The 13,013-nt window shown below is 46.7% G+C and overlaps 1 protein-coding gene across 1 annotated transcript; it reads right to left on the reverse strand.

Moving 5' to 3' along the window:
* Positions 1 to 11,966: 11,966 nt before the first annotated feature.
* Positions 11,967 to 12,377, reverse strand: LOC124692011 (histone H3.2). The gene has a single exon (XM_047225310.1). The coding sequence runs from the start codon at positions 12,375 to 12,377 to the stop codon at positions 11,967 to 11,969; it is 411 nt and encodes a 136-aa protein (XP_047081266.1).
* Positions 12,378 to 13,013: the final 636 nt, after the last annotated feature.

The following is a 13,013-nucleotide window of genomic DNA, read 5'->3' on the forward strand; positions in this document are numbered from 1 at the left end:
GAGTTAGAATTATTGGTATATTTTTTAGGTTGTACTTATAATCAAATATATTTTAATTTTTATTGTATTAAAATATCATTACTGTTTTAGGACTATTTTGGTATTTGCATCATTCAAGGGTCGCCCTACCTTAAATTTTTTTCGTCCTTCGCCACTGACAGGAGTAACTCATGCATGAGGCTGCAGTTCACGGGAGATAAATTGCAGCCGATGAGTTCGAGAGCCAGATTTGGGGAACAGCCTTCGTTGTGTATTTCCTCTCCTAATCTGTTCAACTGACGAGTTGTACCAGTTACTTATGTGTTGCATCTAGAGGTAGAGGGCCTCGGAAAGTCTGCACTATAGAAGGTAGAACATGTGTATGGCCAGACCTCATATACTACAGTAACACGCAGAATTTATTAGTCTTGATCAGCGATGCCATGATTGTTTGTCCTTGCAATTACAATTAGCAAGAAGAGTTTGGCGACGAGTAGTATCAGTGATCTTCCTTGATTTTTTCATATTATACAGCAGAATAATGCAAGTGAGGTAAGATTCTTAACCATTTGATTTAACTACTTGATTAACCTTTTGCTTGCAAAACTTTCTTTACCTTTGTATTTCATATACATTCATTGTAAATATAGTTCTGTTCGAAATTGTGAGAGAGCAAACGTTTCAGTTTCTCAATATGCCCTACATAAAATATTCCTATACTTTTTTTCCAATGATTTCTCTCGGCATTTTTAAAGAACAATGAAACATGTTATTTTAAGTAATACTCTAAATCAATAAGGCTAATATGGAGGGTTTTGCCGTAAGAATTGTTGTTTCTTCTGGTACATTTTTTCTTCTATATAGAGCTTTCCTCCTCGAAATAGGCTTTCACCCCGCTATATTAATATAGCACACCATCGATACAACATAGGATCCATTGCTGGGACAAACAGCACAAAGCAAGCCCAAAAGAAAACACAAAAGAAAGAAAAGAGAGCTTTCCCTACAATGACACGTTGCTACAGGAAAATTTGGATTGCTATTGTATATGAATGAAATTGAATGCACAGCTTAGTTAGCATTTCCGTTGAATTTCAGGTGATACGAGGTACTCATTCCTACTATAATGCTGGTCTCTGCAGCCGTCTTAGGGTCATCCTGTTTGAGTTTGGATATTATATTTACCAAGGTTAAAAGCACTATATGGAAAAATTTAGATATGTCTATATGATTAGAACGTTTTTTAACCAGGTGGTGAATACTTCTTCCAAACACAGTGATAAGCTCATAGCTCTTCAAACTTCACATGAGTAAATTTTTCGTTTAACCTACTCTAACTTTCAATTGATCCAAACTTCCTCTCGGCCCCCTCTTTCCGCCCATCTCGGAGTCCGGGGCCCCCGTCGCCAGGGTCGTCGCTGAGCTCGACATGTGACGGGCTCGGGTTCCACCGCGCTCACGCCGGCCGCCGCGTGCCGCCTCCCTCCTCCGTCTGTGGATTCCTCGCGTGGTCAGCCCGGCCACGCTGCTGACGCCCAGCTCCAACGGCGTTCCCCCGGTCGGCAGTCCGACACCTTCGCATGCGTGTCGGGGCTGCCGCGCGCCATCTCCCAGCAAGCTCCCCTGCGCACTCCGGCTCCTCCGCGCTCCGCCTCAAGCCACATCGTCCCCCTGCCTCTTCAGGCGGGATGGGCTCGCCCTTGGCCCCCCCTCGCTCGTCACGGCTGCCTCCAGCTTGGAGGTTTCGCAAGGAGAACAGTGGAGTGGTCGTCCCCAAGCCTGCGACGATAGCCGCTCTAGGCCCAACGCTCTGCGTCAAATCTGCCTTGAGTTCCAAGGCCCGTCTCGTGGCTGCGTTGGCGGCGGGGGTGGACACTCCAGCGTCGTCCGCCGCCCCTGCTCCGGCTGCAACAACCCTGCTGGCAGAAGTTCATGTGCCGCCTCCGCGTTCGAACGTCGACAAGCTCGTCCCCGTGTCTTCCATACAAGAGCAGCGCCCCCAGCATCTCACCGCGCTGTGCCCTGTTTCGTGGTCCTCTGTTGTTGATGACGATGAGTTCGATGATGAGGAAGAGCTGTTGGCCCCCTGCACGCCGTCGGCTGCCACCAAGACCTTCGACGCTTCGTCTGACCCTGCCGTGTTGATAGAGAGCCTCGGGTTCTTGTCGCTACTGCCTGCTGCCTCGGGAGGCCCGATCTCTGCGGGGGTGTGCTCTGTCGAGGACCACGATGGTGAGGAGTTTGCTTCACCGTTGGCCTCTTCCAAAGGCACTGTTTCCGACTCGGAGCAGGTGATTGCGGAGCCATGCCGTGGCCTCTCTGCTGCTGCCGCCGCTTTTGATGATGAGGAAGGATGGACCCAGGTGGGTCGGGGCTGCCGTCCCAGCCGGGCGCCATTGTCTCCGCTTCGTGAAGGTCTCGACCGTAGCCTCGCCTTCAAGCGCTGGGCTCGAGGGAGGTGTTTTCGGTGCCTTGAGCGTGGACACCAGGTCAGCTCATGTCGTGGGTCATTCAGATGCATCCGATGTCGTCGTCCTGGTCATCGGGGGCGTTTCTGCCGTGCGCGCTCTCCTGCTGCTCGTTCTTGCTCTCTGGAGGCTCGAGCTCGTTCTCCGGTCGCTCGTGCTCCTTGCCAGCGGAGCTGCTCTCCGTCCGCTCAGCCTCGTCGCCTCTGAGTTGGGCTGGGGTTTTGGGCCACTCGTCGTTGCGTCCTATGGTGCAGCCGTGTTGCAAGGATTCAGTCTCTTCTGTGGAGTCCCAGTTTGCCCTGCTACGCATGGAGGTCCTTCAGAAGTTTGAGTTGCTTCGCTCTGAGGTTCAGGACGCTCTTGCCAAGCTTCAGGTTGCGTCGGTTGTGCCTCTACCACCTGAGATACAGACTGGTTCTATTGATGAGGGGTTTGAGTGCTGCTTTGGAGAATTTTCTCCCCATGCTCTACATGCGTCGTCGTCTGTCCTTACGACGGTTGTCGCCACCGAGGTTGTGGCTCCAGTTGTGGAGAACTTTCCTGAGTTGCAGGATCATTGTGGGAAATCATCTGTGGTGCTTCCAGTTGAGCTAGGCCTTTTGGAGCCTTTGGCGATGGACATCGTGCCATCCCCATCTCTGTCTGAGTCCTGCAAGTTGCCCTCCTCTGTGGATAGTGGAGGTCCGTCCATCCGGTTGCCCCTCTTCGACCGTGAAGCTATGTTGGCACGTATTGAACAGGCGGTCTTCATGAAAAATCTTGGTGGCTTGCTCGCTTGCTTGGAGGCAGCTAGCCATGGATCTGGCGAGGCGATTGCTTGCCTCATAGCTGAGGAGGCTTCTACCGACAAAATCAAAAAGGTGAAAAAGGCTCTTAGGAGCATAGGCAAGAAGGGTGGCGCCATTGGTAAGGCGCCCGCGACCGCTAACGGCAGCTGCGTGGTCCTAGGGTAGTCGTCGATCTACGGTTGCTTAGCTAGAGTGGGGTTGTCGCTTCGTGAGTTGCTGGTCTTAGGTGTTGCCCTTTGTGGTTGTGTTGCCTCATGTTGTTGGTGTTTGTTGTATGGTTTTCGCCCGGTTTCTTCCATTAATAAATCGGGCACTTTCTTCTTAATAAATGGTTGCGGCAAAGCTTTTGCGTTAAAAAAAAGACATCGTGCCTTCTTAATAAATGGTTGTCGCCACCCAGGTTGTGGCTCCAGTTGTGGAGAACTTGCCTGAGTTGCAGGATCATTGTGGGAAATCATTTGTGGTGCTTCCAGTTGAGCTAGGCCTTTTGGAGCCTTTGGCGGTGGACATCGTGCCATCCCCATCTCTGTCTGAGTCCTGCAAGTTGCCCTCCTCTGTGGATAGTGGAGGTCTGTCCATCCGGTTGCCCCTCTTCAACTGTGAAGCTATGTTGGCACGTATTGAACAGGCGGTCTTCATGAAAAAGCTTGGTGGCTTGCTCGCTTGCTTGGAGGCAGCTAGCCATGGATCTGGCGAGGCGATTGCTTGCCTCATAGCTGAGGAGGCTTCTACCGGCAAAATCAAAAAGGTGAAAAAGGCTCTTAGGAGCATAGGCAAGAAGGGTGGCGCCATTGGTAAGGCGCCCGCGACTGCTTAACGGCAGCTGCGTGGTCCTAGGGTAGTCGTCAGTCTGCGGTTGCTTAGCTAGAGTGGGGTTATCGCTTCATGAGTTGCTGGTCTTAGGTGTTGCCCTTTGTAGTTGTGTTGCCTCATGTTGTTGGTGTTTGTTGTATGGTTTTCGCCCGGTTTCTTCCATTAATAAATCGGGCAGTTCCTTCTTAATAAATGGTTGGGGCAAAGCTTTTGCGTTCAAAAAAAAAAGACAAGCACGCACGCACGTCACAGAAGCTTAGTTGGAAAAAAAAAAGATGACCAAGTTCAGACATGCTCAACTTCACCTGAAGGGTCATGGGGTGAGAACGATTCGAACTCGAGACCTCAAAGTGAACACGGTTGTACGTGCTAGCCAACTGAGCCACCACCCCTGTATGAGTCCTGCAAGTTGCCCTCCTATGTGGATAGTGGAGGTCCGTCCATCCGGCGATCTTCATGAAAAAGCTTGGTGGCTTGCTCCCTTGCTTGGAGGCAGCTAGCCATGGATCTGGCGAGGCGATTGCTTGCCTCATAGCTGAGCAGGCTTCTACCGGCAAAATCAAAAAGGTGAAAAAGGCTCTTAGGAGCATAGGCAAGAAGGGTGGCGCCATTGGTAAGGCGCCCGCGACTGCTTAACGGCAGCTGCGTGGTCCTAGGGTAGTCGTCAGTCTGCGGTTGCTTAGCTAGAGTGGGGTTGTCGCTTCGTGAGTTGCTGGTCTTAGGTGTTGCCCTTTGTGGTTGTGTTGCCTCATGTTGTTGGTGTTTGTTGTATGGTTTTCGCCCGGTTTCTTCCATTAATAAATCGGGCACTTCCTTCTTAATAAATGGTTGGCACAAAGCTTTTGTGTTCAAAAAAAAAAAAGACAAGCACGCACGCCACAGAAGCTTAGTTGGTGGGGAAAAAAAAGATGACCAAGTTCAGACATGCTCAACTTCACCTGAAGGGTCATGGGGTGAGAACGATTTGAACTCAAGACCTCAAAGTGAACACGGTTGTACGTGCTAGCCAACTGAGCCACAACCCCTGTATGGTACCTGTACGAAACAGTACTAGTTCATAGGCGCTGCGCCTCTGTTGTGACTTGTGACTGAAAAAGGAAAAAAAAAAACAATTCTCTGAAGGTGGTGAGAATTGAGTAGTAGCTGCAACTAGTGGCCTATGGCTATTTGATTCTTCCAATTCAGTTAAACAGGACTCATTGAACTGTTGGAAAAAAATATTTAACACAACGGTACAAATAATTAGCTATGCTGATTAACTGAATAGAACCCAGGTACTCCCTCCGTTCTCTTTTAATTGACTCAGATTTAGTACAACTTTATACTAAATTTGAGTCGATTAAAAAATAACGGAGGGAGTAGTAAACAGCTGGACTAGGTACATTAACATAATCGAACCCGAGATCAGCGTTAACAAACCATAAGAAATGCAACGATTTAACATTAACATAGCTAACTGCTGCCATTTTAGTTTTGCTTCAGTAATTCACAAACCTTAATTTGTAACTCGGCCTTCATCCATGAGTGATAGATTGATGATAATTATGCAAAGGAGATGGTGTAATTCCAAGCGTGAAGGCTCTGGCAACGTCATGATCAAGGACAGAGTATACGATGAGGCTGGACACGAACAATATGATCAGGTTTGCTTAGCACAATGCCCTCCGTCGACATCCAGCTGTCCACCAGCACCAGGGTCTCCATCCTCGATCAGCAGTGTCCCTTGACATCTGCCAGAGCAAGAGCCAAATAGGCCTAGTTGTCGTTCTCAGAGTTCAGCCGTGAACATTTTACTTCTCTATCTATTTGAGCAATTCCGAGGAGCAAGGCCATGACAAAAATCCTCAAACCCCTACCAACAAACTCAGTGTAGAACGCTATGGATGTGCTCAGCATTGTCATTACAGCTATGGCCTATAAGTCAAGCATTTGAAATTTGCTAGTGAGGATAGCCAAATGACACATACAGCCACTGATAGATCAGTGGTTTACAAACCAGTGATTGTTTGCAATCCATTAGTACAACTCAGTGCTGACTCAACATGTAGGAAAAGTTGAGTGGGCTTGAGAATTATCACCAAGCACTTGATTATCAATTGATTAAGTACTACGCACTCAAAAAAAATTGTCTACATGATTACTGTACTCCTCCAGTACAGGGGAAAAACTAAGTCATGATCTTTTAATTTAACCAAGCAATGTCTCCCAAAAATAGCATGGGGAAATCATACAGTTCTGTATGATATTTTTCATTGCTTGAAAAAATCATGACTTAGTTTTTTTCCGGTGCAGTTTCATAAATAGAGCAACCTGAAATGGTTAATGGCAAGATCAGACGAGCATCTAAGTTGAGGAGCCCAAGAATATACAGCACTTGAGAAAGGAACAGACTGAACTGAACCATATAAATGAGAAGGTTCAGATCCCGTCTCCTGCATCGGCGGCCTCCTGAGCACGGAGACCGCGGAGATCAGTCGGTTTTTTTTTTCTTTTTGAAATGGATAGCAGCAGCATAGCAATAGAACGTCGTTGAAGTAGTAGCTAAATTTTACGTATTGACAAGCACGCACGCCACAGAAGCTTAGTTGGAAAAAAAAGATAACCAAGTTCAGACATGCTCAACTTCACCTGATGATTCAGGTGGAGATATGACGACCCAAGTTGTCACCGAGCGTTTCATCACTACATGGTTCGATTGGTAGAGCGATTCGAACTCGAGACCTCAGAGTCAACACGGTTCTACGTGCTAGCCAACTGAGCCACCACCCTTGTATGGTACATGTACGAAACTGCGCCTCTGTTGTGACTCAAAAAGAAAAGGAAAAACATTCTCCGAAGGTGGTGAGAATTGAGTAGTAGCTGCAACTAGTGGCCTATGGCTATTTGATTCTTCCAATTCAGTTAAACAGGACTCATTGAACTGTTGGAGAAAATATTTAACACAACGGTACAAATAATTAGCTATGCTGATTAACTGAATACAACCCAGGTAGTAACAACTAGACTAGCTACATTAACATAATTGAACCTGAGATCCGCGCTACCAAACCATAAGAAATGCAACGATTTAACACTAACATAGCTAACTGCTGCCATTTCAGTTTTGCTTCAGTAACCTTAATCGGTAACTCAGCCTTCATCCATGCGTGATAGATTTTTTTTCGATAAAGGATGCTTTATTACTTTTGGGGAAGCAATTACATCCAGCCTCTGCATAACCAGGATGCACACAGCTGTTTAAAGAGTCTGTAACCAAAAATATAAAAAATAGGAAAACTAGGCGAAATACATATCGGAACGATGAATCAAAAATCGCCTATGGTGTGGGTGGTGCTGCAATCCGTAGACTATGCTGCCACCCATGTAGGGAAAAAGTATCCATCGCCATAACCTCCAACCGTGTACAGACCTCCGTAAATAGGTCTCGGTTCTCCATCCGCTGAAGAGGTAACCACAAACGGAGAATACCTGTACATCTGTAGATGATCTGCAACAAAAAACAATTTTTATCGTTAAAAATTTTGTCATTTCTACTTAGCCAGAGTGCCCAGATAACTGCTAGCGCCCCCACCCTAAGAAGCAACTTAAACCTTGAATCTATGCCGTGGAGCCAATTGCCAAAGACATTGGCTACACTAGTCGGGGGATACAGGGTAGATGCAACTTGGATGACTGACCAAATAGATCTCGCAAAATGGCATTGGAAAAAAAGGTGTTTAATAGTTTCATCTTGTTGACAAAAAACACACCTAGTACTTCCATGCCAATTCCGCTTGACAAGATTATCTTTGGTAAGAATAACTCCGCGACGAAGATACCATCCGAAATTATTTTTTTTGCGGTATTTTCATCTTCCAGATTTTCTTATTATTATCAACCGGTATATCAGAATGAAGAATCGCATTGTATAAGGATTTGACTGAGAAAGTGCCATCTACATGAAGATTCCATCTAAATTCATCCGGTTCAGTTGATAATTGAATATCTCCCAACCGTTGAATTAAATCATTCCATGCAACAAGCCTTTGTCCAAGTAAAACCCTTCTAAACGTCACATTTGGAGGTGAGGTAGCCATTACTGTGGCAATGGTATCACCTTTGCGATGAACAATACTATACAAGGCAGGATACTGCTCACTCAATGAAGCATTGTCTAACCAAACATCTTCCCAGAAGCGTATCTGTTCTCCATTCTTAATAGAGAAAGTACCATGACGAAAGAAAACATTCTTAGACGCCATGAGACCAGCCCAGAAGTGGGAATCCCCTGGTTTACAAACCACTTGGGATAACGCCTTCGAGCCAATATACTTTCTACGAAGAATAGTTTGCCAAATCCCATCCTCAGTAAGAAGCTTAAAAAGCCATTTACCTAGCAGAGCTGAGTTCTTGACCTCTAGGTCATGAACTCCAAGTCCACCTTGATCTTTGGGACTACAGACTACACTCCATTTAACCAGTCGATATTTCTTTTTCTCGCTGTCCCCTTGCCAAAAGAATCTGGATCGATAATAATCGAGTTTATGCAGAATTCCTTTTGGCAGCAGGAAGAATGATAACATATACAGTACCATATTTGTCGATACTGAATTAATGAGAACCAATCTCCCTCCGAGGGACAACAATTTACCCTTCCAACTACTAAGGCGTTTTTGTAATCTTTCTTCCACAATTTTCCATTCAGCAATTGTTAGTCTCCGATAATGAATCGGAATACCCAAATAGCGAATAGGAAATTGGCCTTGCCCACAACCAAACAACTCGTATATAGAGTCATATCGTTTTGGGCATCACCGAAACGGAACAATTCACTTTTATGGAAATTGATTTTTAATCCCGACAACTGCTCAAACGCCGCCAAAATTAATTTGAGATTGCGAGCTTTTTCGAGATCATGATCCATAAAAAGAATTGTATCGTCGGCATATTGAAGGATAGATAAACCCCCATCAACCAAATGTGGGATCACACCTTCAATCTGGCCATCAGACTTAGCTCGCTCTATGAGTATTGCCAACATATCCGCTACGATGTTAAACAACATCGGTGATAACGGATCCCCTTGGCGTAACCCCTTTCGTGTTTGAAAATAGTGGCCGGTGTCATCATTAACCCGGATAGCCACACTACCTCCATACACAAAATCGTAAATTAGAGCGCGCCACTCGGGAGAAAAACCTTTCATCCTAAGTGATCACTGCGAGAAAAGACCACTTGACCTTGTCATATGCCTTTTCGAAATCTAATTTTAAAATTACCCCGTTTAATTTCTTAGAATGCATCTCATGTACCGTCTCGTGCAACACTGCCACTCCATCAAGGATATTCCTTCCTTGCATAAAAGCGGTCTGTGAAGGTTGAACGACATGATCCGCAACCGTATTAAGTCTAATGGTGGCCACTTTCATGAAAATCTTGAAACTGACGTTTAATAGGCAGATAGGTCTATATTGTTGAATCCTTTCTGCCTCATTAACCTTCGGTAACAAAATTACTTCACCAAAATTTAGACGAAATAATTCTAGTTGTCCTGTGTGGAGATCACCGAACAAATCTAGAAGGTCCGATTTAATAGTATCCCAAAAGGTTTGATAAAACTCCGCTGGAAAACCATCTGGACCCGGTGCTTTGTTACATTCCATTTGTAAAATCGCCTTCTTAACCTCATCCTCAGAATAAGGTGCGGTTAGTAGGCCATTTTCTTCCATAGAAACTTGGGGTATGTCTTCCGTTAAGTCCTCGTTAAGAGAGAAAGAGCTTTCCTCCGGAGGACCGAACAGGTCTTTATAATAATTAGTAATGTAAGATTTGAGTTGCTCGTGGCCTTCAATCACCCCTTCATCTTGGATAAGAGAGTGAATACGCTTTTTCCGATGTCTGCCATTGGCTAATCCATGAAAATATCGCGTATTCGAATCACTTTCCAAAATGAATTGGGCTTTGGATCTTTGATACCATTTGAGTTCCTCTTCACGAAGAAGACTCGCCATTTGTGCATTGGATTGATTCTTAAGATCAATCTCTTGCGTGGACAGCGGTCTCACTTCCGCGATGGCCTCAAGATCATCAATCTCTTTAGACAAGCGAGCCTTCTCTTTTTTCAAAATACCAGCCATATGAGCAGCCCAACCAGAGAGATGCTTGCGCATAGCGCGCATCTTATTATTCCATCTCAATATTGGCGAGCCACCCCGAACTGGTCTTTCCCAAACCGTCTTAACCATCTCATGAAAACCCTCACGTGGTAACCAGCCAAGTTCAAATTTGAACGGTCGCTTACAAACAGGTCGAGGATTCCCAGTGGTTAACAGGATAGGAGCATGGTCGGACAGTTTTTCAATACGTTCTAGTGCACGGACGGACACCATAGGATATTTGTGTTCCCATTCGGTATCCATCAACACGCGATCTAGTTTCTCGTATGTGGGTTCAGGTAAACTGTTGGCCCAAGTAAACTGTCGACCGGACATGAAAACATCTCTTAAGTCTAAGCTATCAATGACAGCATTAAACAAGAAAGGCCAATGTCCATCAAAAAAGCCTTTGCTTTTCTCATGAGGGAATCTCAGCAAATTAAAATCCCCTCCGATTAAAATCGGGTGCGGATTATCTTTGCAAGATTTACCAACTCACGTAAAAAGTCGGCCTTAAAGGCATCTTGGGCAGCACCATACACAGCGACCAGACTCCAAATGAAACCATCTGCTTTGTTCTGAATATCGAGTTTAATATGATACTCGTCATCAGAACTATGCGTGATAGATTGATGGTAATTTTGAAAAGAAGATGGTGTTGTTCCAAGCGTGACGCCGCTGGAATCGTCGTCATGTTCAAGGATAGAGTATATGATGACGGCATCCGGCCGTCCAGCAGCGCCAGGGCGCCATCCCGATGATCGCTGCGGCAAGCAGCGATGTGCCTGTGTCAACTGTCGAATGTCAGCCAAGAGCCAAATAGGTCTAGTTGTCGTCCTCGTTATTCAGCCGTGCACATTCTACTTGTTTATCTGGATCTGAGCAATTCCGAGGAGCAATGCCATGACAAATATCCTCACACTTCTATCAACAGCTCACGGTAAACACATCTTCCATGCTATGGATGTACTCAGCATTGTCATTTCAAAAATATTTTGTCCAATACAGATATGGCCTATGAGGCTATGAGTCAAGCATTTGAAATTTGCTAGTGATTGATCAGTGGTTTACATTGTTTGCAATCCATTAGGACAACTCAGTGCTGACACAACATGTAGGAAAAGTTGAGTGGGCTTGAGAATTATCACCAAGCACTTGATTATCAATTGATTAAGTACTGTGCACTCAAAAAAAATGTCTAAATGATTACGGTACTCCCTCCAGTACAGGGGAAAACCTAAGTCATGATCTTCTAATTTAACCAAGCAATGAAAAACGTCTCCCAAAAATAGCATGGGGAAATCATACAGAACTGCAGTTCTGTATGACATTTTTCATTGCTTGGTTAAATTTCAAAATCATGACTTAGTTTTTACCCCTGCATTTTGATAAATAAAGCAACCTGAAATGCTTAATGGCGAGTTCAAACAAACATCTAAATTGAGGAACCCAAGAATATACAGCGTGTGAGAAAGGAACAGACTGAACTGGACCGTATAAATGAGAAGGTTCGGATCCCGTGGCAGTTTGGAAACGTTTTCAGCAGAGAAATATCTAGTGGGGTAACCAGATATTTGCTGAATTAAGAGAACAGCAGAAAATTGCTTCAAAGAACATTTTGCTAACTTTCCATAGATGACAATAACAAAATGGTACCACCGGATACACCACAACAGTGCCGCCACAGCACAAACGAAACGAGGCACCACATCCAACAAGGCTAAGAGCTAACTAACACATCTCTAAAATAGAGCTCGAGAACAGAGACTAGGAAGGAATCCAGTCTAGGCTCTCTCGCCACGGATCCGGCGGGCGAGCTGGATGTCCTTGGGCATGATGGTGACGCGCTTGGCGTGGATGGCGCAGAGGTTGGTGTCCTCGAAGAGTCCGACGAGGTATGCCTCTGCGGCCTCCTGGAGCGCGGAGACGGCGGAGCTCTGGAAGCGGAGGTCGGTCTTGAAGTCCTGCGCGATCTCCCTGACGAGGCGCTGGAAGGGGAGCTTGCGGATGAGCAGCTCCGTGCTCTTCTGGTACTTGCGGATCTCCCTGAGCGCGACGGTGCCGGGGCGGAAGCGGTGGGGCTTCTTCACGCCGCCGGTGGCCGGCGCGGACTTGCGCGCCGCCTTGGTGGCCAGCTGCTTGCGCGGCGCCTTGCCGCCGGTGGACTTCCTCGCCGTCTGCTTCGTGCGGGCCATCGGGATGGGAGGGGGCGGGGTAGGGTTGTCTACGTGGGGGAGCGGGGGGAGAGGAAATGGAGGATGCTGGTGGGATTTGGGAATTGGATTGAGGATGAAGGGAAGGAGGGTTGGGGGATTTTATTGAGAGGAGGAGGCGACCGGTGGGCGCGAGTCTGAAAAAATTGGCGCTTTGATTCTGGAAGGGGAGGGGAAGTGAATTTGGGGCGTTCGATTTCAGAAACATGGACGGTCAGGATTTGGTCTCGGGTGAGGCACGCGGATCGTGAAGCGCGATCCGTGGAGACGGCGGCGTGGCATTCCTGTGGTCTGTTGCCTGGCCAGTGGCTATAGCGTCTCAGTAGGAGGTAACCTGGAAGGTCGACCCATCTCGGGTTTTTTAAAGGAAAATGAAAATTATTAGATTCCCCCGGGGACGGACGTCCCGCAACCTTCTGCTCGCGCGTGTGACACGTGTCGCTGGGCCCCACCAAACAGGTCGTCTCCTACCTCCGGTTTTTCTCCCCCGAATTCCCCAATGCCCCTACCTCCACTACTTTTTCCCTTTCTCCGATCTTGCGCATGGCCATGGCCACCTGCCGTTTCGCCCACGGCCCACACTGCTCCGCCACTCGCCGGCGCCGCCACACCGTCGTC

The sequence above is a fragment of the Lolium rigidum genome, chromosome 2 (assembly GCF_022539505.1).
Source record: "Lolium rigidum isolate FL_2022 chromosome 2, APGP_CSIRO_Lrig_0.1, whole genome shotgun sequence".
Taxonomy (NCBI): Eukaryota; Viridiplantae; Streptophyta; class Magnoliopsida; order Poales; family Poaceae; genus Lolium; species Lolium rigidum.

Bases quoted from the DNA above. Each gene is read 5' to 3' on its own strand.
- LOC124692011 (XM_047225310.1), bottom strand. From the start codon at position 12,377: ATGGCCCGCACGAAGCAGACGGCGAGGAAGTCCACCGGCGGCAAGGCG.